The 27,737-nt window shown below is 37.7% G+C and overlaps 1 protein-coding gene across 1 annotated transcript; it reads right to left on the minus strand.

The window, feature by feature from the left end:
• Window positions 1-3,244: 3,244 nt before the first annotated feature.
• On the minus strand, window positions 3,245-27,503 carry LOC148999711 (exopolysaccharide production negative regulator). The gene is made up of 5 exons (XM_089139454.1): window positions 27,123-27,503; window positions 18,688-18,818; window positions 12,700-12,825; window positions 8,117-8,244; window positions 3,245-4,070 (listed from the first exon to the last, which is right to left on the minus strand). The coding sequence occupies exons 1-5, from the start codon at window positions 27,319-27,321 to the stop codon at window positions 3,767-3,769; spliced, it is 888 nt and encodes a 295-aa protein (XP_088995580.1). The 5' UTR covers window positions 27,322-27,503; the 3' UTR covers window positions 3,245-3,766.
• Window positions 27,504-27,737: the final 234 nt, after the last annotated feature.

Genomic DNA, 27,737 nt, shown 5'->3' on the forward strand with positions numbered 1-27,737 from the left:
TTTCCACAAGGCAAAAACAAAAGCCGGTTTGCTTTTAGGCTATGAAAGAGCAGTCTTTGCTGTTTTACGAAAGGCTTGGTCTCCGCTCAGCGAATTGGTGAGCAAAGTGTACATCGTGGGATGTCGGAAGAAAACAGAGCCATGACTTTAACTAATTATTGCCATATTTTCCTTCGATTTTCAACATATAGCAATTGCTTCATTATTGACAGGTATAACGTTTTTGATTACTGGATTTCACACAAATATGGGAGTGTGTGGAGTTTTTTAATCTGAGAAATAACCATTGTTTTCCAAACTAATTTTTTTTCTTTTTCAAAATGAATGTCATAATTGATGTTGGATGGGTATAAATTAAAGTATGTTGAACATCGTAGACTAATCTACAATGGGAATTTTTTTTTTTCACTAACTAATTTATTTATTTATTTTCGGGCGTAAAAAATTGTATTTTTCTACACTGAAAAATGCATGATATGTGTTGTATCGTGATTGGAAAAACATTTATGGATATCCATGGGCCGATCTACAGACTCACAAAGTCGAAATATTTTTCCGCCCAATAAATAATAATTTTAATTTTTTAAAATAAAATATATAATATAAATAATTATGAAAAATTAAGGGAAAGGATTTTGAAAATTACGGAATAGCTATTTAAGCTTCAAGTGTTGCTCGTGTGGTTTCGTTGCCAGTTTTGATATAGGCAACCTTTTCTTTTGCCGAAAAAAATTTAAATATTCATTTTGTATTTAAAAAAATAGAAAAAGTTGCTAGCTAAGTACATGAGATTGTTTCTTTGTGTAAAGAAAATTATTTTGGTATTGTTTAATGACTTGTGCAATCATTTTCGATGCAACAGTTTTCATGTCTGGCAGTGGGAAAGGAGCTAGTTCATAGGGGACAGCACGGCCAAGAACAAGGACATGGACATTTATAGGGAGCTACAGTGAGAAGGAACACTGATCCAACATGACAGTATTGTGTTGCTATTGATGGCAACAAGAGTAGGATGAGATGCAACTTTTGTGGTAAGGAGTTGAACTCAAGTGACATTAGCAAATTCAAGGCTTACATCACTAGCAGTTCGAAGGATGTGGTCACGTGCACTGAGATGCATGTTGATATAGTGAAAGCAGCAAGCGAGATGGAGAAAGCTAAGGGGAAGAAGAAACAAAGAAGAGGAGGGTGAATGCTATATTGGACGAGGTGGTGCGGGCATTGTTATCTTATAGAATTGACTCAGACTCTGATTGGTATGTATATCCCGTTGATATTAAAGAGCAAGAGGAGAGGGATATCAAATTGGCGATGGTTAAGAGTAGGGAGATGCAATACTTAGAGCAAGAGAGGACTAGAGCTAGATTTATATGAGTTGATCCCTCTAGTGCTACAGGGGTTGGAGCATCTAGATCTAGAGACAAGGGTGGTATACGTTGTATGTTTAGCTGATCACAGAGTCAAAGGGCCACTCGTACAACAGATGATCTGGCACCACGTGACTATCCACACCAAAGGGATCCTGTCCTAGAGCAGGATCTTGACATTTTTAGAAGGAAGGGGCCTAGGATTATAGGTGCTTGGAAAGGGATGGCTAAGAAGGTGAAGAAGTCAGTGGCAAAGTGGATGGATTATAGTTCTATTTCCAGAAAACACAACATAGGATCCGTATTACAAGAATATGATTGACATTATTGTAGATGCATGTCCTAGATATACTTGTCCCACCGCTAGAGAGGTGATAACCACCTTACTGTCTGAGAAGCTATGGGAATACATTGGCAATTTGAGATCCTTTGTAGGGGTCATATGGATGTACCATTATGTATAATGGATGGACCGGTCCAATAAGAAAGTCTATCAACTTTATGGTGTATTGTGACAAGATGACTATTTTTTGAAATTTGTAGATGCTACTGGCCACACAAAAGACCACATGTATATACTTAGACTCCTACAGGATATTATTTATGAGGTTGGGAAGAATCATGTGGTGCAGATTGTCACCGACAATGGCTCCAACTTCAAAAAGGAAAGTGAGGTACTGATGAATACACCTGGATATAATCTCTATTGGACACCCTGCACAACTCACTGTATCAACATCATGTTAAAGGACATCAGTAAAATCAGTAATATTAAGACCACAGTGGAGAGGTTTAGGCAGGTAACTAATTTTATCTATAATCGTAGCATTGCTCTGCATATGGATGAGGCGAGCATGTGAACGTGAGTTGGTGTAACCCAGTCCGACAAGATTTGCCACAAATTTTATCTCCCTCAACAATGTCTAGGAGAGGAAGGCAGGCCTCAAAGATATGTTTGCATCAGATGAGTGGTTTTCTTGGGTTGGATCCAAGTAAGGATTTTTTTTTTTTCTATCTACCATTTCATTTAACAAGTTCTTATACATTTATACTATGAATATCTAGTATATAGTATCTATTACTAACTTAATGTATTTGTGATAATTCAGTATGAATTGTGGGTGCACAACATAAGCAACGATCACATCGAATGACTCCTGAAAGAATGTGACTATCGTGCTGGAGACCTTGGAGCCCATAATCAAAGTCTTGTGTATGGTTGACTCCTCCCTAAGGGGGTCCATTATGCCCCACATTTATGCAGCCCTTGAGCATATGAAGATAGCAATACAAAGAGCAAACCAAAAAATCACATTGTTTTCTTGAATATTGTGCATGCTCAATGGACCGCTCATCTAATGCATCTAATGCATAGGGGGGGCAGACTTGAATACTGCACATTTAATGCGCAACACTTGCTGCCAACGGCTGAGATCGACCATCTCGCAGGTGATTGAAAGCGAGACAGACAGTTGAGATTTTGATCTTGACAATTGGTAGCACAGTGCTGCGCAGCACTGAAGTAGAATCCATTTTTTTATGGCTCGAGGACCAACCATGTCTCAAAATTAATCTAACAAATTGGGTTTTTTTCCTTTTTTCTGGGAGTCGAAAACCCAACTCAGCAGCAATCTGGATCCTTATCCGAATCGAGTTTACTCTCTAAGCTAAGCTGAAGTGAAAATTAATTAGAATAGTCATGGCAGCATCAACATTCTGGATGTCTCCATTTGGTTCTTTAAAACATCTTTCATAAATTACAATCTTAGTTCTGGAGAGTTACTCCACCAAAGTACTTTTGAGAAAATGATAATTTGAAATTTCAGTTGTCTACTCTCATGCCATTCCTTTGAGAGAACCATCTCACCAGCCTCAAATTTGGGTACTAAATTTAAGAATATCAACCGAATCAAGCAGAGAATTTGCGAGGCAATGATGATATCTCGCATCCATTTCAAATTCCAACAGGAAAATTATAAACCTGTTTTGTTACCAAGGTTCAGAAATACATATTTAACCCATAACCCCAAATTACTTGTTTGCAAGGTTCAGAACTACATGGTTAACCAGAAAAGAAAGTAAAATAGTCATTTGTGATTCCAGTTGGAGGTTGAATACTCAGCTAACACCGTGCACGGGTTTGTTTCAGGACACTGCTCTCAGCCATCGAAGCAGAACCGAGGGGAATTTTGAAGTAGATCACCATAAGTATTTTTTCACAAGAGAAAATACAACTGGAACTGTTTTTCTCTTTTTGGGTTCAAGATGATTGCTAAATTTTATTCCTTTCTAAGTAAAGATTGTACATAACATGTATCAAGTGTCAATAAATAAGCATTCAATTCTGACTGATTAAATGGTAACATTTACAAGGATGAGCATCACCTTCTCGCAATGGATCAAGAGCTCATAAAGATATTTTGAATGCCAAGCATCTTCCCATACTGGATGGTCAACCAACCCATAAAGGAGACGTAAGCAATAAGAAAACAAGCCCGCTTCAAATACACCCCATACAAGGCAAGGAGCTTTCTCTCTTTCCAGCTTCCGATCAACCTGAATTTCAACCCTTGCAATAATCTAGCCAAGCTGACAAAGATTAATGGAGTTGACAAACCAGTTATAATTCCAGCTATGGCACTCCCAAATGGGTGCTCCACACTTCCCTGGTTGGTGCGCCAGGATTCCAGAATCTTTGTGAAGCTGTCCATTAATCCAAAAAATGAAAAATAAAAAATAGCATTTAGCATCAAGAACAGACAGAATTAATGATAGGAAGAGGCAGTTCCCAAAATTAAACCGGAATTTCAAATAGTTAAGAAACAAATTCAGTTATAATTTTCCGAATTAGAATAAATTTCAACACCCTAACATACAAATAAAGATGACACCATGTATTCTACAGCCAAACACCATGGGGCTTATTAATTAACAGGTTGGAATTTCTTACCAAAATTCATTTCAAGCTATCATCAATTAAAGCCTGTTGATCAACTCTTTGGACATGTTTTACCTGCCACATGGAACCAAATTTTGGGCATGTTTTTCACCACTTCAATCCATGCGATAGAGCATTATACATAATCTAAATGTGCAGCGATCAATTGTGTGATTGAAAAAGGATCCAGCAGTGAAAGGATTGTGTTCTGCTGTGAGCTTTGACAGGGTGTTGTAGGTGCGGCCAGTGTTAGGACTGATGAGGTCTTGAACAAGAAGAAAAAATTACGGAAGAAGAAATCAACCGCTGTTAGTACCCATGAAAAGCAACTTGCAGAAGAGCTTGAAGAAAAATGTCTTGGTAACATAAACAGACAAACATAGATGTGGGGAAAAAAGGAGGGTGCAAAGCTCCGTACAAAAGGATCAGCTTTGGACCTGGACCAAGAAGCTAAAGATAGCTCAGGAAGTAAGAAATCACTTGCTTAATAAGCTAAAAGGTAACTTCTCCAAGAAGCTAAATGTGGTGGTAGCTCTCTTAAGAAGTTAGTTAAACTCTAGTTTCTTAAACCCTAGGAAAACAAAGCACATTCAAGAAAATGCCCCTGGGAAAGATGACAAGGATATATCCATACCTAATATCTGTACTACGGTATTACTACTATCTAAAATTATTTTTTTGGGGTTGGAAGATTGGAAATAACAATCTGTCCCCGGAGAAAATACAATAGAACCCCAAGTTCAAGCATGTAACAACTAAAATTGAAGAACTTTAACGATTCTCACAGAAAAAGCAAAAAATGAAAAAGGGAAAGCAGGTTGCTGAGAGGAAACAACAGGCATGCTTCAGAAAAAGTGACCGTTGAAACTCTGCAAGTTTGAAAACTGAACAAACCTGCAGCTCTTCTGCAACTCGAAAGCTTTTGCAGATTTCCCTATCCCTGTACTCGTAGCGGAGTTGTTACAGTTATCCCTTACAACTTAACCCCTTTCTTCAATTTTTTCGGCTGGGTGATTCACATGGTTTCTGAACGACCTCACTTTTGGCTTTCAGATTTTCCTGACTCTACCAAGTTGCTCTGTTTTCAAACTTTCCTGTGCTCCAGTTTTCTTTCTATTGTCCAGTGGCAGCTTTCCATTACAACTTAACACCTTCTTGTTAGTCTTTAGAATTACTGTTTGTGCTATCATTTCTTCCTAATTATGCTTTGTTCCTCATTTGTTAGCTTTTTTAGTTCCTTTATATTCTGTGTTTGCTACCAATTCTTTTCTTTTTCAGGCAATGAAACAGAGTAGTTAACTCACCTGAGGGGACATGGGGCTGGAAGGATAAATCAATGCCTGGTTGTGATGAAGTGTAGGTCAGCTATGTGTAGTGAAGAACTGATGAACGTGGCAATCCTCTCATGTTTCTTGAACTTTTTGGTCACAACCACCCCCATTGTCAAAGTCTACAAGAAGTTATGACACATCCCTCTTAAACCACTCCTTTCTAACCAATACAGCAGAAATATCTTATCCTGATAGCACTATGTCCCTATCTACGTCCCTTCTCTTTTTGAAAACCAGTATGAGTACAAGAAAGAAGTCCCTCTCCTCTATCTTTCCATACTTGGTAATCCTGAAGGCTAGATAAATCATTTGGCTGAGTACTTGCTGTCCTTTTCTCCCAAAGCTTCACTCTTTTTGGATTTCTGAGAATACAAAGTGGGTAAGATGAACAGGTATGGTAGTCATGCTGCCTTCCACAACTCTCCTTATCGCCCATCATCTTCTTATGGAACCAACTCTCGTGAACATCGCAAGGGTGTTGATGTTGACTCCTAGAAGGCAGTGGAACCTTCAAGAGGCCATGCACGCCATGCTGGTTCATTACACTCTACTGGACCGAACCCAACCTTTGTCCTTCATGGGTATGTCCTTGGCTTTCCTAAGGAACTGATCACTGTCACTTGCAAGAAGATCATACCTTTGGTCTCCACTTGAGGCCTCCTCTGTGTCGAGTACGGGAAGAGAAAACTTTAAGGTTTGTTTTGTTTTTCAAGAACACAGGAATCATGTGCTATCTTTGTCTCCATGGTGGTTAGGGAAATACACTCTGCATTTGGCAGTGGAACCAATTCTAGAGTGTAGAAAAAATAACCCTCTCCCACCGATTATTATTTGATTGTTAAGTCCCCAATAATTGGTGGGAGAGGGTTATTTTTTCTACACTCTGGAATTGGTTCCACTGCCAAATGCAGAGTGTATTTCCCTAACCACCATGGAGACAAAGACAGCACATGATTCCTGTGTTCTTGAAAAACAAAACAAACCTTTAAGTTTTCTCTTCCCATACTCGACACAGAGGAGGCCCCAAGTGGAGACCAGAGGTCTGTGATCTTCTTGCAAGTGACAGTGATCAGTTCCTTAGGAAAGCCAAGGACATACCCATGAAGGACAAAGGTTGGGTTTGGTCCAGTAGAGTGTAATGAACCAGCATGGCGTGCATGGCCTCTTGAAGATTCCACTGCCTTCCAGGAGTCAACATCAACACCCTTGCGAAGTTCACGGGAGTTGGTTCCATAAGAAGATGATGGGCGATAAGGAGAGTTGTGGAAGGCAGCACGACCACCATACCTGTTCATCTTACCCACTTTGTATTCTCAGAAATCCAAAAAGAGTGAAGCTTTGGGAGAAAAGGACAGCAAGTACTCAGCCAAATGATTTATCTAGCCTTCAGGATTACCAAGTATGGAAAGATACAGGAGAGGGACTTCTTTCTTGTACTCAATACTGGTTTCCAAAAAGAGAAGGGACGTAGATAGGGACATAGTGCTGTCAGGATAAGATATTTCTGCTGTATTAGTTAGAAAGGAGTGGTTTAAGAGGGATATGTCATAACTTCTTGTAGACTTTGACAGTGGGGGTGGTTGTGACCAAAAAGTCCAAGAAACATGAGAGGATTGCCACGTTCATCAGTTCTTCACTACACATAGCTCACCTACACTTCATCACAACCAGGCATTGATTTATCCTTTCAGCCCCATGTCCCCTCAGGTGAGTTAACTACTCTGTTTCATAGCCTGAAAAAGAATATATATATAATTATAATATATAAAGAAACTCGGTGTAACTGAAATGAAGATGTTGAGATAAATGGGCGGTCAAATGATAAAAGACAAAATAAGAGATGAACAAGCAAAAGAAAACTTAGGGATAGGTCTAAATCCTCTGAGATATGATAAGCTGAGAGGCTGTTATTCAAGGTTGCATGGACATGTGCAACGGAAGACCTTGAATGCTCCAGTATTGGTAGGCCTGAAATGATTCTAGGAGAACTGATGAGGAAAGATAAGCATAACTTAGCGGTTGGGACTGGCAACGAGCGTGACTATGAATGAAGCTGATGGGGAAAATGGATCTTGTGCATCCAACGAAATTTTGTCGGGAGAAGGTTGGGTATAGTAGAGTGCATTCTTCAGCAAGATGGAAAAAGGCCAAAATTAAGATTATGCCTCTTTGTGCATATAAAGTAACAGATTGAACCTACCATGACAAACAAAATGAGGATCATCACATGTTAAGGGAATAGTACATAAATTTGCAAAGAGGAGGAAGACATGATCCCACATCTATAACATAAGCAGCACATAAGGTGTCTGCTAGGACCTACAATACAATCATTTTTTGTTATAGTTCAGACTAGAGAATTTCTCAGGTTGTTTTCCCTTGCCATAATTCCTAGTAATGTATTCATAAATTCATGATAAAGTCTCTTAAATATCAATGGTCAAGGTATAAACTAGGAATGTAACATTCAAAGCACTTACAGAATAGAAAATCTCCAAATCATCTCAAACAGTGACGGATCTTTTGCTTGGCAATTGAAGAGACCATCAGAGTATATATCCACTTTGGAGACGCCAGGTGTATACCAGCAATTATAAGTTTCATTAACCTGAAAATTTTAATATAGAAAGTATGATATTTTTCGGTCATCGACGACACAATCTCCAAATATTGACTCAATTCAAAGTGGTTAAATTTGGGAATGGTTCCAAAAACTTAAATCTCAAGCAGTTGGCCATGTGATGCTTAAGTAAATTTTACCTGCAAAAAGGAAACTATCCTAGATGTAAACTTGCTTGTCAACCAAGCAAAGGGGAAAAGGGCAAGCTAGTAAATATAATCAGCATGTGTACATGGCCAAGAATACCCCATGGTACACATGGTCGTGTACCCTTTACATAGCATGACTTCTAACACCCCTCTTCAAGCTAGTGTATACATATCAGAGGCTCCAACTTGGAATAACAAGAATATATATTAAACTTCATCAATCTTAAGCACAAGTAGCAATTGCAAGTGCCGGCAAACACTGAGAGAACTCCACCCTAGAGATAATCGACAACAACTTCAATAAAGAATCTCCATATCGAATGAACCACTCAACATGAGAACCATAAGCAACAGTGAACATGAACCACATCCACAAGTATAACAGCAACAATAATATCAAAAGCATTATCCAAATAATGCCAAGAGCAATAACTAGAAATTGTCTCAAAAGTGCAACAACTCCAACAACTACATCACACTAGGTAGTTAGCAGGTGGAGAGCTCCACAAAAGAAGATAAAAATGTAGCTCCAATGTCCACACAAGTAGATAAAAAATGCAGCTCCAATGTCCTCATGTAAGCTCTTCGCGAAAAGGCATGTAGTAGGTAGTACCATAGTGGATAGTAATTCTACTCAAGCAAAGGCAAGAGCCTCAAAACCAAGGTCTCTACAAGTCAAATATAGGTTATTGAAAACCAGGTAGATAGGTAAAAGACAGTATGGGCTACAGCTGACCAAGTAGGTAGACATACGTAGTATGGGTTACTATGGACCAAGAAACAAATTTAGAGAAAGTAAGGAATAAAAGGTAGGAGTATCAAAGGGAACTGCGGGGGGGGGGGGGGGGGAATACAACATCAGGACTTGGGGTTGTCTTTGACCATTGAACAAAAACAATGCAGTAGAATCAGCTCTACTGCAGGAGCAATATCGCATTCAAAAGTAATCCAATCGGTGCAAAATTTACATTTCAATTCCTGATCAATAGACAAATAACCAATGATGGTTCCAAAAGCTCAAGGAAGAAGGCACAAGTTTTCTGCAAACCAACCCTAGCAATTCTGCAGCAAACCAGGTATGGACATGATTTCGATATCAAAACAGGAGTATACATTGGGGCTGATGTGCGGGATTATCACCTACAGAAAGGTATTGTATGCTCAATTTCTCAGGCCTAGTAGATCAAGGCAGTGGTTTAACAATAACAGATCCAAAGTACCAGAGAAAAGGATACGAGTTAGCAGGAAAATTATGATTTCAGAAACTCAGCAGGTAGAAGTTGTTAAAATATGGAACAAGTGCACCATATGAGATCTTCAAAGGGGCTTCAAAACTGCACCATCATCAACTGGGTAGATAATAACTTGAAAATTCTGCAAAAATACAACTGTCGGCAAGTTCATCATAAACTCGATCCGGAAACACTTTAATCCTTCATAGTCCTTAATGTGAAGATAATATAGTCTAAGTCATAGCTGGAACAGAATTTAGTCTCTTAGAACAGCAGCAGAAAAGCAGCAACAGGTAGAATCCAGAAAAAAAAAACTCTCAAACTGTCAAATTTCCAATTTTAGAAACAGGATTTGTAGTTACCGCTCTGATACCATGAAACAGTGCAACAGTTTAGAAACACAGAAACAAGAAGAAAGGAATGAGAGAGAAGATGAAGAGGAGAATGTGGAGACTGGAGAGAAGGAAGGCAAGATCTTGCACACCCAATACATTTATAATATTTGGTCAAAGACCAGTTTAGGATACCTTTCCTAAATTGGTTTACGGAAAACTAAAAAATAAATAGCCTGCAAAAGGAATCTATCCTAGATATGATATGATCTTGCTTGTCAATCAGGCAAAGGGGAAAGGGGCAAGCTAGTAAATACAATCAGCATGTGTACATGACTAAGTGTACCCCACATTACACTTGGTCATGTACCCTTTACATAGCATGACGTCTAACAAAAATATATATACAAGTGCAATGCTTGGTCATTTCTTCTTTGTCTCCATCATTACTAAAATATAATCCTTTTTTTTCCTACCACTGTTGCTACCTTTGATTTGTTAATTCTATCAATGTTTAGAAATTGTAACGGGTGATGTTCCAGCATCTGAAGAGTACGCTTGTTTGGCACAGGAGATAAAGATACACTTGTTGCCCAACTGCACTAATGAAAATTAGAGCTTTTCTTCATAATCCAATAGTTTTAATTTATTTAATTGCTTTGTCACTAGGTTCAACATTTTTGGGTGTAATAAGACAAGTAGATAGCACTCTAATAATTAATCTATGAGAACCTTACTCATTAGAATTAATATAGTTTTGATTCTTCTTCCACTGCTAATGATTAATGGATTCTCTTTATGCCACTGACATCGAGATCTATCACGTCAATGTGAGACGTGGCCCTTAAACTATATGATGATTTAGCATACCAATCATGCTTTGAACTTATATAGTTAGGTGGGGTGACACATTGATAAACATACATTTATCCTTATTTATTTGATTTAATTTCCATACTTAATTAATTAAAAGAGAGATAATTGAGTATTTTTGTGTCTTTTTCAGGAATAAGGTGATTTTCGTTATTACAGATAATATGGAGCAAAGTTGACAAATATATTACATATTGGTGGATTTTAATCATGGGATTCAATCTTACTACCCAATAAATCACGAATGTTGAGATCCAACTAGATTAATGCAAGGAGAGCACGAATCTTAGCCAAATTGGAAATAGGTGGAGGTCCAAGGAACAAAATAGGTAATAAAATCTGAAAAGCATGCAAACAGATCCACCTTGAGTATTTTGGGCATATCTCACTCATCTGAACTCAGATTGAGGTGATTCAAGATGCTATGAAAATATCTACAACTTTCTAGTTTTGAGTTTCCCAGAATTTGAATGAATAAAGGTCGAATTAATGGGTAAAGAGGACGAATTCATTGTGTGCAGGATATATAAAAAGGAGTCAACCACGGATAGAAAAGACAGCGAACACAAATCTTGGCTTTCATCTCTCTTTCATTGCGCAAGAAAAAGACCACAACCCTCTCTCTAAATTCTATTATTATTTGTTTTATGAGCTTTGTTATAATCATAGCTAGTTCCTTTTTCTTTGGGATGTAGATGAACCATTCTTTATTTCATTAATTTGATAGTTCTATGCCTTCTAGTTGATGTTTTTAATTGTGTTTGAGTCTAGCCGAAGATGCTCTATAGCTAAGCAAACTAGGGGTGCCAAGCTTCGGCAAAGGACAAATGTCTTGCAAAGACAGGGCATATCTAGAAAATACCAACTTTTGTTTTGAAGCGTAGAGTTATATCGGTTAGTGAAAAACATTGGAGATTCAAAATCCCAAAGATCCTCATGTACTCATAGTTAAAGTTTTTGCATTGATTAATAGTTTAATTTCTTTGTGTTTCTTGAAGTAGGAAAAAAACAATTCAGATTTACTTTAAATTAGGTTTTGTTCAATTCAATCTTAGTAACTTAGCCTTTTAGTTCCCCGTAGTTCAACCATGTACTTTCTACTAGCTAGATTAGTATAGGATTTTATTTTTGATTGGTTAGCAACAAAATCACACATCTTTATCGGCAAGTGCAGTACTAAACTTACTATTAAGTAATGAGATGAAATTAAGCAAGAAGTTTGAAAAAGAAAAATCTATTTGCACATTGAGATACTAGGGTAATATGACCTCTGAAGTTCCAACCAATCAAGCGACATATAAGTATAAACAGACTAGACATACTACAGAGTATTAACATAATAAAGGTATATACAAGGTTCAAGATCTCCCTGTCGAGGGCAATCTCTCCCTTGAGAAAAAACGACACCTTGCTCAAGATCTGGTATTTTTTCCAGGCCAACTCAAGTGAACTTGAGGGCCCATCTCAGGGTGTTTAAGGGGCAGGTTCGGCTCAAAGTTGGTATTTAGCCAATTTTAGGCCTTCTAAACACACTGGTAGCCTTATGTTTGGGAGAAGACAACCCTAACTATAAGTTCTAACTTGACCCTAAGTTTGAAATGCTGCAGGAATAAACATTCACAACCATACCAGCTGGTATCAACCATATTGATCCATAACCCCTATTGGACCATATCAGTGCACACAGTTTTCTGTTTATAAATATCTTTATGAAGTTTTATGTTTTATTGATATGGCCAATATTCAATAATGATACTAGCAAACTCATACAATCCACGCATATCGAGACTGGACACCTTGTCTGTCAACATGAAAAGCTGTGAATCTGACAATCTGTGATAGAGAAGCAATATCTACCTTGAACTTATCTTTGGTCGACCATGCAGTGCCAAAACTAGGCCTACAATCAGCAGGTAAGGCCTCCTTAGGAGCTTCTGCCATTGCATGATGCATTTGACCCGAAGAATACTCTTTCAACTCCACCTGAAATGAGACATAGAATATAGAATAAGAACTAACAAATTCAGCCATATTCTTAATCATTAACTACTTGTGCACCATTAGTAAAATTCCATTTTCCAAAGCCCCATCAATTATCAAGCAGCCTGCAATTACCCAATTTTCAACCTCTAGAGGTTGGCAGTACCACCATGGATTTCATTGGTAAGTTAAGAACAAATTAAAAAATAAAAAGAGGAAAATTAATAGGGGCAGTTAATCATACCCCACCAAAAGGTCAGTCAAGTAACTAACATTAACCAATTTTATCAATCAACAGATGGCCTTTAGTCAAATTCAAAACAAAAAGTTAATTTAGGCTACCAGGTAGATTCCATGTCACACAACAGACTTGAGAAATAACTGTTTTAGTTCACTCCAAATAAATAACAAGAGAGATCTCCCCGTAGCAACTATATAATTGAAAACTAAATAGATTGTTAGAGAACTCAATTTATTTAAAAACCAGAACAAGAATGTAGCACTAACCCTACTATAAGGGGTTAGCTACATTAAGATTCTAATGCAACAAACAGAAACCTGAACTTTAAAATAGACTAAAATGAAGTGACTGAGTCAAAGAAACAATAATACTTATAAAACACTGGCTCACAATCTTTTCCAGCCTACTGATTCTGAATCAGTTTGCAAAGCCATGCTTGATTGGCAAGTGATCATCAGCAACTACAAGCGAAAAACTAACATATGATCCACTGAAGAATGAAATTTGAATTCTTCCATGAGTGAATTCATGAGAAAATATTCATGGAAGCTGCAAACCTGTCTGACAAGTTGAATCAACTTATTATTTGGACCAAAAGTCCATCAAAGGAGCTAGGGTTGAGATGGTGCAAAGTTGCCAGGATCCCTATTTCTTGGCCACCAGGGTTGCTTTTAGGGCACAAAGACACAAAACATTAGCCCAAACATTTCCGATGTGAACTATAATTACTGAACAAGATCTCAGACTACAATAAGGAAACTCTCTTTCTGTAAAGAACATGTTGCCATGGAATACAACAGTGATATGCCTGGGGGGCAAGGCAACAGAAGATACATGCATTTCAGGTGACGTGCTTCATCGCTATTCTCGTGCCATGCCTAGATCAATGTGGCAGGCAAGTTAATCACCTGATTGAAGTGACGTAATTACTATGCGATTTATGAGAATTTGGAAGAAATGTTATTAGTTATTACCAACCCCCCCCCCCCCCCCCCAAAAAAAAAAACAATCGTAATTAGTGAGAGCAAATTTGGCACCAAACCTCGTAATGAGGATAAATTGGTGAAAAACCTCAAATAGGGATAATTGTGTAATTCTATTGCATATTTATTATGTCGGTTCTTGGATAATTTTTTTTAGACATGGTGAAGGATACCATCACAAAAGGCATCTAGTCATTGGACTTCACTGAACTTTGAAGCTTCTCTTGACGCAGAGCATCTGGATATGCCAGCACCTCTTCTCATGATGTTCTATTGTGGCAACAAAGCTGCCATAAGCATTGCCCATAATATAGTGCAACATGATAGGGCAAAGCATGGAAACCCACAGGCATTTTACAAAAGAGAAGTCAGAAAGCGGCATAATTTGTATGTGATTACTGAATTCTCAAGATCAAGTAGCAAATGTCTTCATTAAAGGTATACCTAGACTGACTTTTTATCCTATTTTGACCAAGGAGGGCATTTGTAATATCTTTGCAACTTGAGCGGTAGTGTTGTGAGAGGGGCTGAGGTTTCCTAACCAGAGTAGGACTGATGTTTCCTAATTGGAATAAGACTCCTCCTTTAAAGCTCCTATTTTAATTATGTCATGTTTTCTTATCTTTTATATTTTGGTTTCCTATTTTGTTAGACGAGTTTCCTAATCAAACTAGGATTAATTTTTCTATTCCTACTTGTTTTTCTATTTCTTTTCAAAGTCAAAGTAGGACTTACTCATATTGTAAATATAAATACCCCATTGGGGCCTATCAATAGATCGTACTTTCTGAGCAATGATCTCCCAAACTTGCAACAATTCAAAAACAATATTTCCTCTCTTCTTTTCTACAATCAGTGGTTCAAGAAGATGACAGAGAAGACAACAGATCCTCACAAAACAATATCCCAATCAAGAATAAGAACTATTAAGGTCAAATAGTAAACTTCATTCAAAAGCTTGCTGCCATTAATACTCGGGAAAAAATAAAACTTAGCAACTTTCAGAAAAGAAAAACTATTGTTCTCTTGAGTCTGCCCTCCTTATTTAAAGAAACAGCCTAACTAACATTAATATGAAAGGAGCAAACTTGCCTTTTACAAGTGTATAGATGCACAAGTCCACATGGAATTATAGGGACTATAGGGTGTATGAGGTTCACATCAATCAATGCCATCAAAAGGAATAAAGTTACATGTCCCTTTTAGAAGTTACCAAATCAAAATCAGGGCTAGATAAGTACAAGGTCAAAGAGCCAACAGGAAAAACCCAATAGAAATCTTGACTTCTCTTGCACAGATCATAAGTCACGTCAAAGTCAGATTCATGACAAGTCCATCATGAGGTCAAAGGTCAGAGGTGGCAGACAATGTTTCACTTTCTCATTGGTTGGGCTGTCTTGAACGATCTTAGCCATCCATTCAAATTTTGAATTTCAAGTAGATGGGATCATAGGATCAGAATATTCCACTCCACGTGACAACACATCATCTGTTCTTTAAATCACAGCCACACAAATAAGATCAGGCCACTTGGCATAATCTGATTTACCCATACACCAATCTTTGATGTTTCTAGCCAACCACTAGGCCCGAAATAGAATCTAGCATAATTCTTCATTACAGCTCAGGTTTGATTATTGTTTGCAGAAATGCGTCCATTTCAATGACATGGGAATTGGTAACATTTACAATGTGGAGTACCTTGTTCCCTACCATGGCATCCCCATTGCTGTCTCATTTATCTACAATCCACATGACCTTGAGACCCTTCATTTCATCCTTAATGACCCCATTGATTGGACCCCGTCTGATGGAAACCCGATTTTAGGGTTAGGATTCCTAGGATGACTTCCCTAAAAGTAATGGTTTGCCCAGAATCTTCCAGCAACCACAGTATGAAATTTCGTGAATTTCATACTGTGGTAAGTACTGAAATAACATAGGCTCCAAAATGAAAAAGTTCAATATCTTGGTGAAATCTTGGTAATTTCTGAAATTTCAGTGAAATTTTGCCAAAATCTCAAAAAATTTGGTGAAATTTTGAAAATCCCAAGGAGTTGTTCCGTACAAAGCTTATGATTATAGATATGGATATGGTGGAGTACACAGTGGTTCATCTGCTGATTCAAGTGCATCATTTGTAGACTCCATCTTTGGATATCCATTAAAATCAGCACAGCCAGTTATGCCATTTCCGCGACAAGGATACAGTCCATGGTGGTATGACATATTCCCTAGGGTAGGTATCTACTTAATTTTGATGATAATACCTATAGAAGGCCAGTGAAGGGACTATATGGATAACTTTATCAATCCAGTATTCAAAGTACTCCTCTATGACCCAGGGGATGGATCCAGCACACACATACTTGCATACTAAATTCTACTTGAAGTGGTTGCATTCTAATGAAAATTTTGATGTTGTCTTGCATAATATCCATATTTACGTTTGTGAAAACGAATGTTCCAGAATTTGAATTCCATCCGCATACAGCTAGGCATGTGCCAATAAGAACACCACTTAGGGTTAGGTTTTAGGCAAAAATAACACTTCAATTGTATTTAATGCCTCAAGTAAGGATGGAAACCAAAAACCAGCCCAAGAAGCACCAAGAACCCACCAAAGTACTTAATCGAAATAAAATAAAACAAATTCTGGAAAGTTTCAAACCTTGCCAGCTACTAAGTCAAAAATATGTTGGGATATCTATGGGCTTCTAAGAAAGTTGTGGGAAACTCTTAAAAGGGATACGAGTTATTCTGATTTAGATGGGAATTGGAGGGAAAGATTAGGAAACAAAAGGGATCCCAAGGGCTGATAGGTAAAAGTTAAGGGTTTACAAAAATCTATATAGGCTGGGTTTGAGATTCCCAAAATTACCATAGAGCTGAAAGGAAGGGTTTTTCGGTATATGAGAAAAGGTTTGGATCAAAGTTGGTTCTTGGATGGATTTTGGGTGATCTTTGAATCTTTCTCTTCTTCTTTCTTTTCTTTCTTCATTCTTTCATTCCTATTTTCTTTTCTTTTCTTTTCTTTTCTTTTTCTTTCTTTTTCTTTTCTTTTCGTTTTCTTTCTTTTTCTTTTCTTTTCTTTCTTTTTCCTTGTTTCAGATCTGCCACAAGTTAGAAAAGGGGGTGGGGAGAGGTGCGATGAAGGAAAGAGAGGGAAAGAGAGAGCCACAGGGTAGGGGATGTTTTAGGAGCTGCGGGGGGTTAGGGAAGGTGCTGTCAGGGGTGCGACAGCAACGGGGAGGGGTTTCTGGGTTTGTGCAAGCAAGGGAAGGGGGCTGGGGGTCTGCTGTACTTAGGAGCTGCTGTGATTGCTTGTAGATGCTGGAGACTGGAAAAAGAGTGCAAGAATCTTGAAGTAGACTCAACTGTGACCTCCTCAAGAAGGCCACAATCCCTTGGGCTCAAAACTCAATATCTTTTATTCAATAGTCAGACTTAAAGATTACAATGAAAGACCAGGCTACTTACAGCCTACACTAAAAGACTAGTGACATACCTGGGAATCCTTTACAATTTAGGATCTCCCTTACATTTAATCTCAGGACGTAATTAAAAGACTTTAACTAAAAAATAATGGAACTTGAAAATCGATTTCCTAAGACACTAAGACTCAAAGCATAAGGAAAAGGAACTGTTCTTGAAATAAAAGACTTATAAAAATCCGTTAAAGAAAGAGTCCTAAGGACTCAAGAAGTCAACTCACAAATCAAGCTAAGACTTCTGAACAAAACACGACTGAAAATTAATCCAAGCAGATATTAGAGCTGAAATTGACCAAAATACCCCTCTTGGAGGGGGTGACCCACTTTGGAATTGCCTTGGGGGCCACTCCAAGGTTTCAGCCCAGGGATGAACTCTTGTTCACATCACACTTCCTTCCCACCACTTAATTATCACCTATAACAATGTTTCACAGAAGAGCTAAACCAGTTATAGAAATCTTTGAGAGAATTGAGTTTAATAACCCATAATTAAAGTGTCAAGTTGCTATGATCCCCTCCCCATGTTCCTGTATTGAGTTTTGTTTAGTCTTGCATATTAGTCCAGGCTAAAATTGACTTTTGCTTTATTTATGTTATCTAACTTGCATGTTTATCTTTTATTTGCTGCTGCATTTCCCCTTTGCTTGATATTTTGATATTTCCCATCAGAACTTGCACCCACCTAGAGGACATCTAACAAGCCCTTGTAGGACCCTAGTCCATAGGTTTCCCCTACATCAGGATGCCTGACATATCTTCCCTTTCTTGTTCTACTCCCATCAAAGAGCAGGTCAGATATAACTTCTAACTTTTAACATGTGATTTCTATTTAAAATAGTAAATTTCTGTATTGAATTTCTTATTCACTCTGCTCAATAAAAGAATAAAACCTATGATATAGAAGAACCCAAAAAAAAAAAAAAAAAAAAAAAAAAAAAAAAGAAAGAAAAGAAAGAGAGGAAGAAGAAGGAAACAAGCGAAAAAATCTTGATTGAGGAATGGAAGTCAAGCAACAAACTGGAGACATTAAAAGTGCCCAGTATACATATGAAATTTTTGTGTATCAAATATTTAAATTTTAAAACCTAATATGGTGAAAATTTTAACAGAAAAAGGAAAAAGATCCAAAAGAAAGTGATAATATAACCTTGAAAACTGAAGCCCAATAGTAATCATCGCGGCAACGGAACTTTCTTTTTTCCAAAGGGTAAAAGACATGTTTGGCTTTATAATTCAACCATCCAAGTTCACAGACTTTAGATGATCTAATATCAACACCTACAAAAAACATAAGAATTAAGGATACTATTTATTATAATAACCCTCCAAAACTGCAAAAGACAAGACTTAAAAGTGTATTTAGAAAATGAATAACAGTAGAGCTGATTGGAAGGCAATGATCCATGAAGCCGACCATTTAGTTGGGATAACGCTTCTTGTTGTTGTTCTTGTTCTTGACATCTTGTTGTTAAAAAATGAACAAAAATGCTGAGAATAAAAGTTAAACTGAGATATTAACTCAAGATACATCTCTGATACCAAAACAAGATCATTTCCTTCATGATAAAGGATGATACCATTATTGGTTCTCACTACACTGTCAATACTGTTGCAGCATTCCTCAGCCTATGGAGTTCCTCACCAATCTAGAAAACATTTTCCAGCAATTCATTCCCCAAAAAATTACATAGGGAGATAAACAGAAATATTTTGCAACAAAATAATGACAATCAGAACATTGAGGCTTGGCTGTTGGTATTCTGTACAAACCAACAGGAAACATTCCCTTGATCTTCTATCAAAAACTAGAATGCTTGCTTCCAAACCAGCAAATATTTCTATGGGTCCTCATCAAAAGGTAGGTTTTAGTGAGAGTGAGTATTTAAAAGATGTACATCCGCAAACAAGAATCATTGGGAAATTAATATACCTAATGGTTACTCAACTCAGCGTCAGTTTATGCAGGCAGCAAAAGAAAATTCATTGGGAAGCTGCTTGTCATGGGTAGAGTATCTCAACGGTGCTACTGGCAAGGGTGTTGGTTACCTGCCTAACTGAAATATAATCTGGTTTTACCCAAAAAAAAAAAAGAATAAATAAATAAAGACAGAAATATTAAATCTGGTTCTATTTTGTGATGATGACTGGATGGTGCTGATGATGATCGACATTCTTCCACTAGTTACCGTACAATTGTTGGCGGTAAGGTATCAATGAGAAAAGTAGGGAACAAACTACAGCTGCTCAGGCCCAGAATTGGGCAATGGCACACACTAAGCAAAGTTACTATGGTAAAGTCATTACTTCAGGAATTGGGTTTACCCATCACTCAATCCATACAGATGTTTTGTGATAACCAAGCAGGTACTTACATTGCAAGCAACACATTGTTTCATCAAAAGGGCCAAGCAGATTGAAGTTGATTGTCAATTTGTTGTGATGCTCTTATGAAGACGTTGATTATTACTCTGTTTCATAGCCAACCACCTTGGTGATCAGTTTACCAAACCATTGAACTGTTCTAGGTTGGTGACCTATGTGCTCCAGCTTGAGGGGAATCTTGAGTTATTCAGGTTCTATACATTTAAATTTCTAGACAGTTTATGTTTGCTGTTAATTTATTTCTATTTTTTTTTCTTTTTATATATTGCTATGATATTCCTAGCAGGATTAGGAAATCATTCTTTGCAGTTGTAAACAGCATTATAAATAAAGGGTGTGGAAGGGAAACTGATAAGTTTGATCATTCTATTCAGTCCCAAAGTTCCCTTCATCTCTCCACTCACTATTACCTCCATCCTCTCAGGCCCTGGTGTTCTAGGTTTTTGATATGCTACATTGGTATATAGGATCATAGTAGAGCCCCACCCTAAAAAACGAGATCTCGACCATCTAGGAGAGATCTCAGTTGAGATGTGTGATTTATTTTACATCAACTCAATGGCCCATCTTGGTGGGTTTTAGGGTCCCAGTTGGGCTTAAACTTGGTATTTATCCTATTTAAGGCATTTTGACACACTGGTGGCCTTGGATTTATGAAAAAAACAACCTTAAGTATGATTTCTAAGTCAATCCATAGTGTGAATTCAAAATGCTATAAGATTAGGGAATGTCAGGTTATACAGCATGCAATGTAGAACCTTTAAGGCATATAAATGAAAAGTAAGTGTATTTTCAAATACATCAAATAACTTAAATGTCATCAAAATTCCATCCATATGAGTATCACAATTTTGATTTTCGAGAATAGAATAATAAAATTATTCAACCATTAGAAGTTTTATATAAGTCATTAACTCATAAGTTCATAAGACGAGCAAAGAATGATTGACCTTCCTTTATTGTTGTAGATGTGCTAAGAGTAGTTGCAAGTGAAAATCCAACTGAAATTCGCAAAAAATCCTGTGAAAATTAAGAGTTCCAATGAGATATGGCGAGATCTGAGGCAAGATATGGGGAGATATAGCAAGATATGGCGAGATCTCAAGTGAGATATCCCATTTTGCAGAACTCAAGCTCTATCTTGTCTCGGTTTATAAAAAAAACCAAGATATCTCGCAAGATCTCCCACCATGTTGTTGGTAACTCCTACACTCAGAAGGGAGTACCATTGTTATTCCTTTAAATTTCAGAAATATTTTGTCACTACTGATGTTTTTATTTGAGTATGTTCCTTATTTCTCTAAACATGTGACTATCTCCTCTATAGATGAGGATCTCCCAGTGATTTTTTTCTTCACCTAGTACAGCCTGGCCTTTATCCAAAGATAGAGATCACCACTATATATCAGTGACATCCGACATCATCTACGTCCCCTCCTTAACTTGCAGCTCCTACACCTTTGCTTGCTCCAACCATGGATCCTATGGTAAGTCCCCATGCTTCTATTAATGTTTTGATTGCTCTTCATAAAGAGACTCATAGTTGTGTTCAGTACCTTATCTCTAACTCTGTTCCATATGATGATATTTCTCCTACTTTTTGTGCTTATTTATCCACCATTGATACTCACCCTCTTCGTAAGTCTGTGCCTGAAGCCTTATTGAGTCCTAGGTGGACAGTTACGATGATCGAGGAGTTGACAGTCCTAGAGGAAAATCATACTTGGGAACTTGTTCCCTTGCCTCTTGTTAAAATTTCTTAGGATGTCATCGGGTGTTTGTAGGAAAGTAAATCCTGCAGATACGCTTGCTAGATTGAAGACTAGACTTGTGGCGAGAGGATATGCTCAAGTGTATGGCGTGGACTATCTGGATACCTTTTCTCCTATGCCAAAACTCACTTCTATTTGGATCCTGATTTCTTTAGCTGCTACATATTATTGGCCCTATTTCACTTGGATGTGAAGAATTCTTTCCTCAATAAGGATCTCCATGAGGAAGCTTATATGGAGCAACCTTCAGGATTTGTTGCTCAAGGGGAGAAGAGTTTGGAGTGTCACCTAAAAAAGTCACTATATGGATTAACCAATCACCATATACATCGTTTGGCCAGTTTACAGTTGTGATAGAGCTTGGTTTAACTTGGTGTGAGAGTGATCACTTAGTGTTCTTCCACCAATCCAGTACAGGAAAGATATTCTTGGTTGTGTACGTGGATGATATTATAATTACTGGAGAAATTCAGCTAGAATTGATGCACTGAACACCTATCTACAAAAACAATTTCAGACCAAAGACTTGGGAAGGTTCAAGTATTTCTTGAGGATAGAAGTGGCTCAATCCAAGAAGGGAATCTTTTTGTCCTAATGTAAATGTGATTGATTTATTATCTAAGATAGTGATGCCTAGTTCAAAGCCTTTGGATACTCCAATGCATCCAAATATAAAACTTATGCCTAAAGATAGATACTCTCTTAAAATCCAAAGAAGTATCAAGGTTGGTTGGAAAACTAAACTATTTGGTTGCAACTTAACGTGTCATTGCCTTTCCAGTCAATTTCTACGGTTCTACCTAGTTCTTAGACTACTCATTGGGATGCGGTTATGCACATATTGAGGTATTTAAGGGAGCTCCTTGACATGGGCTCCTCTACATAGATCATGGCCACAGGAGAGTAGAGAGATTTTCTTATGCAGATTGGGCTGGTTCATTGATTGATAGAAGATCTACAATAGGCTATTGTGCCTTTGTTGGAGGAAATCTTGTGTCTTTGAAGAGTAAGAAAAAGATAGTGGTTGATTGGTCCTGTAGAATCAAAGTATTGTTTGCAACACTTGTCAGTTGTTAGTTGATGTGGATTAAGCAGTTTTTAGGGGAGCTTCACTTTGATCATAAGTCACATATTGTCTTGTGGTGTAATCTAGTATCCATATTGCATCAAATCCTTCTTTTATAAATAGCCAAAGCATATTAAAGTAGATTGTCACTTTATCTGTGAGAAGCGGCAAGGAGTAATCTCCACTCATCATGTTCGAACCAGAGAACAACTGGCTGATTATTCAACAAATCATTGGGGGATGAGAGAGTGAACCACATTTGTAACAAGCTGGGAATGTTTAATGTTTATTCTCCAGCTTGAGGGGGAATATTAGAAGGCAAAGGGGCATATGAAGGGAAATCTGTCTCTGAAGGGCATAATAGTAAGGCATATATGCCTCTCGAGATTTAAAATGTGTAAGTTTCTATAAATTACAGATTGGATTCTGAGGTCTCTCACATCGAGAGTGACATCTCTTTCATTCTTTTCCCAGATCTTCTTCCTCTCATTGTTGAGCTCTATTCCTCTCTATTTTTCTGATCTTTTACACTATTCAATTTCTATCTGAAATATAAAATGATACGCAGAGGTTGAAAACTTGCATCCATAACCAGCCAAAAAAATTTCTTGGTTATATCAATAAGAAACAAAAAATTATATACCCAGCAGTACAAAAGCCCACTCAGAGAAACAAGTCGAGGAACAATCTCAAAATGGAATGAAGTTTTCAGAACCCAATGTAGATCAGACAACTCTTTGCTTGGCCGTCCATACATCCACTAATGGAACTAGGCATCCAGTTGAAGGATAATTGCCTATGATTGACCAAAAAAAACTTAAGCTTCACAAATGACAAGACCTGAGTCTCTTAAGAGACAGTCAAGACCAAATTGGAAAAATCACCAGCACACTTTTGGCCAACAGGGAATCCCAGATATCCTCTAAACAATTCATAAGCGTAAGAAATCCAACATTTTCTTTAGTTCAAAAACCACACCACCCTCCTATGGTTGTAAGTGATCTGAATTTAATTTGTGGGTTTCAAACTTTCTAGTGCTATTGACTGGAACCATATCTGGTTCACAAATACCAATGTCAATTTCTTCAGGAGAAGATATCATAATTAATGTTTGACCTACCATTTTTTCATCATCAAAATAATTCAAGGGAGAAGGATTATAAATAATCTGGAATAAACTACTGGGTCTTGTCTGGTTGTTCTCAAGAATGAGTCTTAATATTTACGAGTGTAAATTATCACAGAAAGTTCATGAATTCTGCCTACCATCATGACCTTCCACATGGCAAACATGGTTGGATCAGGATTCACATGAACATTATTGGTTTGGCTTCAGATCAAAACTCATAAGGGAAGTGCCTTAAAAATGAGAAAAATGACAAATTTACAAAACATGCCAATGTATTTCATCATAAAATGCAGGTTTTGCTTTTCTAGCAACTTTGAGCATGCACATTCGCTACAACTCCCTTGCTTGTTCATAGTGGAAATTTGGCCACTGAGATGCATCTGGGTCCTCCATCACATGGAATTAGTTGTATCCATCCAAGTGAGCCACCTAGCAATCAGGAAAGCCTAACAAGGAAGAAAAGCTCGGTGCCTTAGGAGACTTATTGCCCTAATGTTTAATGCCTGATTCAGGAAATTGTTGGAGCCACCTTGGTTTTGGTATCATTGGCATAATATTGTCTCTTTGTACTCTTACGCTAGCAATCATGGTGAAGGAATATGAATTCCATAGACCGCATAACCAGCGGAATAATAACGTAAAATCTTTGAAAGCTGTAAAGCAAAATTTTAACCTCTTGGAAAGATTTCAAGGGGCAACAAGGTGGCAGAAATGGATGACCTCAGGATAACACCAGAAATTGTGGTTCTTTGGTTGCTGCCTATCTCTGCTAGAGTTCCCCAGCAGCAAAACATGAGAGAGTATAAATATATATATGTATATATATATATATATATGGGAGAGAGAAAGTACCCTAACTAAATACAGCTCTATAATGGATCAGCAACAGTTGTGACAACCAGCATTCGTTAGCTTAGTGAAACAGCTTGATTAAACTTAAGCCCTGAAAGATCATGGAAAAGAATAGGAGAGAAGGGAGAGAGAAAAAATGACAGCTAAAGGAGGGAGAAGCAATGAAAACCTAATAAGCTAATACTTGTGTAGGACACATGCTGGCACTGGACTAGTCATCATTCTAAAGTACTGGTGACAGATGTTACAAGTAGAACTGGAGACTGGAGCATCCCATTCCTTCATCTATGCTACTTAACATTGGATTTCACAACTTTCTCCTCCAATCTCGAATTTTGCTTATTTTTCTAAGTTAAAGCAATCAGTTCTTCTCACAATTGTCATGTTGTCTAGGCAAATAACCTCACAGTTCTAGCACTGCCTTCAGTAGGCTGCTCCTAAGAGCTTTCCTGGTTACCAACCCTAAGACAATCTGCAGGTTTTGGTTTTATTAGATCCTTTCTCTGCCTCCCAATTTCATATCACACAAAACAACATCCTCCATTCCTTCTTTGCCTGTAGCATAATCTCAGATATGGCAATCAAATAGCATTTCATGTATCTTAAACAATATTTTCTACTGAAATGGGAGTCCCTGAAATACTGTCTCAACAATTTCAAAGTACACAAGCTAAATATTATACAACACATCCAAATCATCTCAAACCAAATTTTCTATGCCATCACAACATCAAAGAGTATGTTTTTAGCAGTTAGCTTAGTTTCAGTTGCATTCAGAGTAAACATGATTCAAAACCCAATTTCTGGTTCTTCTCCCTTTAGGAGCATTTGTTAATGCTCATAGAGTGTTTCTGGGGCTTTTCCACTCTATGGTAGTGAATAGAAGTGAAAACGCTCTTGATTGTCCAGTTCCTTTTTCCATTCTCCAAGAATGAAACAGGCATCTGGAATAGAAAGAAACAGAAGTAAGCCAAAAAAGTTGCTTCTGAATCCTGGAACACTTCTCAGAAGAATTCAAAAGAAAGAAAAAAGACGTTGAAATTTTTTACCATGATGGGTCTCTAGTCATCTTTTCCCTGAAAGCCCAAAGAGCCTTCACCACAAGTACTACTCTTTCCAATCTCTATCCTCTTCCCAAGTCTTTCCCGGATGCATCTCTGTATCCTGACTGTCATTACAAGCGCCTGCATGTCTCAGAGGTATCTCAACCATTCCAGATCTGTCCCCAATGTTTCCACATCTACCTTCTGTCTCTTGACTTTCCCCTTTCTGTTGAATGTCTATGAGCTAGGGTTTTCATAAATTGAAAACTCAATCACTCTCTCTAAGTGAATTCCATTCTAACCCATTTGCAGGTAAAAAGTTAGAATTTCTCTAAATTTTACAAGATTCAGGATCTTGCCTAGGTGTGTGATATGGTCTTGCTGAAATCCTTCTCTCTATAACCTCTCTCTTCACTCTCTTAACCAAATTACATTTACTTTTTATTGTTTCAATAATTATCTTTGTTTGACTGATACTCAAGGAATGCATTCCTGAGATTAAACTCCAAGTAGTATTTAAGTTATTTTCCTGATAGTGTTGAGATCAGGAATGTTATTTGAAAGAGTGTTTTTAATGATATCTATAAGATGAAAGAGTAGGGCTTGCTCCAAATATATAAACCACAACACCTATCACCAAGCTTGTAATTGCAAGAGTGAAAAAAGCATCATCATCAACCTCCCAGGACAAAAGTTTATATGAATTTCAATCTTAGCAAAACTATGTATTTCCTAAAATTCCAATGAACCGTAAGATATTGAATTTGAGCGTTGCTGAAGTGTCTTTCAAACACGGTTTTACCTCTAATTCAATTCAAAAAGAAGAACGCATCATCAACCTCCTCGGAGCAACATTATATATGATTTTCAACCTTGACAAAACTATGTATTCCTAGATTCCAGTGGACCATACAACAATGAATTTGGTTGTCACTGAAGTGTCTTCCGAACACATATTCACTTCTAATTTTATTTAAAAAACACTTGCTACATCCCATTACCAATAGTGTTTCCACTTCCATAGAAGTGCTACCCAAGAGGAGGGGGTGGAGAAAAGCATAATCAAGTCAGAAGCTGCGAAACAGAAGTCTTCTCAACAGAAACAGCCTCAAATAGCCACTTGATTCTTTTCTTGCGGATCAATTCATTAAAAGAACGAAGAAGAACTAACAGAAGAACCACCAGTTTGCCACTAAATTGGTAGCAGATAATGAATCACTCAACAAAAAAGGTTCGAATATAGATGAATTTACAGATTCAACAAGCAGCCAAACCCTAACTAACAAAGTTGACCATAAGACTCCAACAAGGAAGGAAGAGGAAATTAGATATAATTACCACTGGAAATAATCTTGCACTGTGAGGCAACTGAAATCGGACTGGAAATTGAAAAATATCCGATCACCATGACCAGAGTTGCGATCACCAACGCGAAGAAGCATGAAGCGAGGAAGGAGATGAGAAGAGCAAAACATAAATGGACCAGAATTCGGCAAGGATGCTTGTGAACTCTGTCAACTATCTCAGGTGAATCCATGACAGAGATTTGTTAATGCAAAACCATGGTGGAACTCGTTGATCCTGCTGCAACTTCCGGTCACCGGAAGCTCGCTCTCCCGGTGAACGGAGACTCCAAAGGCGAACGGGCAGAGATATTTTACGAGGAGAATCGTGTGGAAGGCAGCTGCTCCACGGAACATTTTTGTCTGATACAAAACACTGCAAGTCAAAGAAAAACGGAAATGAGGAATCGGGCCCTCGAACAGGTTTGAGGAATCCGTATCGGTCCATTCATATCGGTTTGAGATGGTGGATATTATTTTCCATTGTTATTCCTTTTTTTTTTTTTATGAGGTTCATCCGGGCCAACTTTCGCGCACCACGATTACATCCTCAAGGGAGCTTTTATATAATTAATGCCGCCGAATGGGTGTGAACCGAAGACCTCCCCGT

This window comes from Hakea prostrata, chromosome 11 (genome assembly GCF_041222555.1).
Source record: "Hakea prostrata isolate BN-2017 chromosome 11, UWA_Hpros_2, whole genome shotgun sequence".
Classification (NCBI taxonomy): domain Eukaryota; kingdom Viridiplantae; phylum Streptophyta; class Magnoliopsida; order Proteales; family Proteaceae; genus Hakea; species Hakea prostrata.

Excerpts from the sequence above, each read along its gene's own strand:
- LOC148999711 (XM_089139454.1), bottom strand. The coding sequence starts at position 27,321 with ATGGATTCACCTGAGATAGTTGACAGAGTTCACAAGCATCCTTGCCGA. Across the intron at positions 8,245-12,699 it reads CGACCAAAGATAAGTTCAAG|GTTAATGAAACTTATAATTG; the intron begins GTAGATATTGCT and ends TAAAATTTTCAG. Across the intron at positions 4,071-8,116 it reads ATTTGGAGATTTTCTATTCT|CTTCACAAAGATTCTGGAAT; the intron begins GTAAGTGCTTTG and ends ATTAATGGACAG.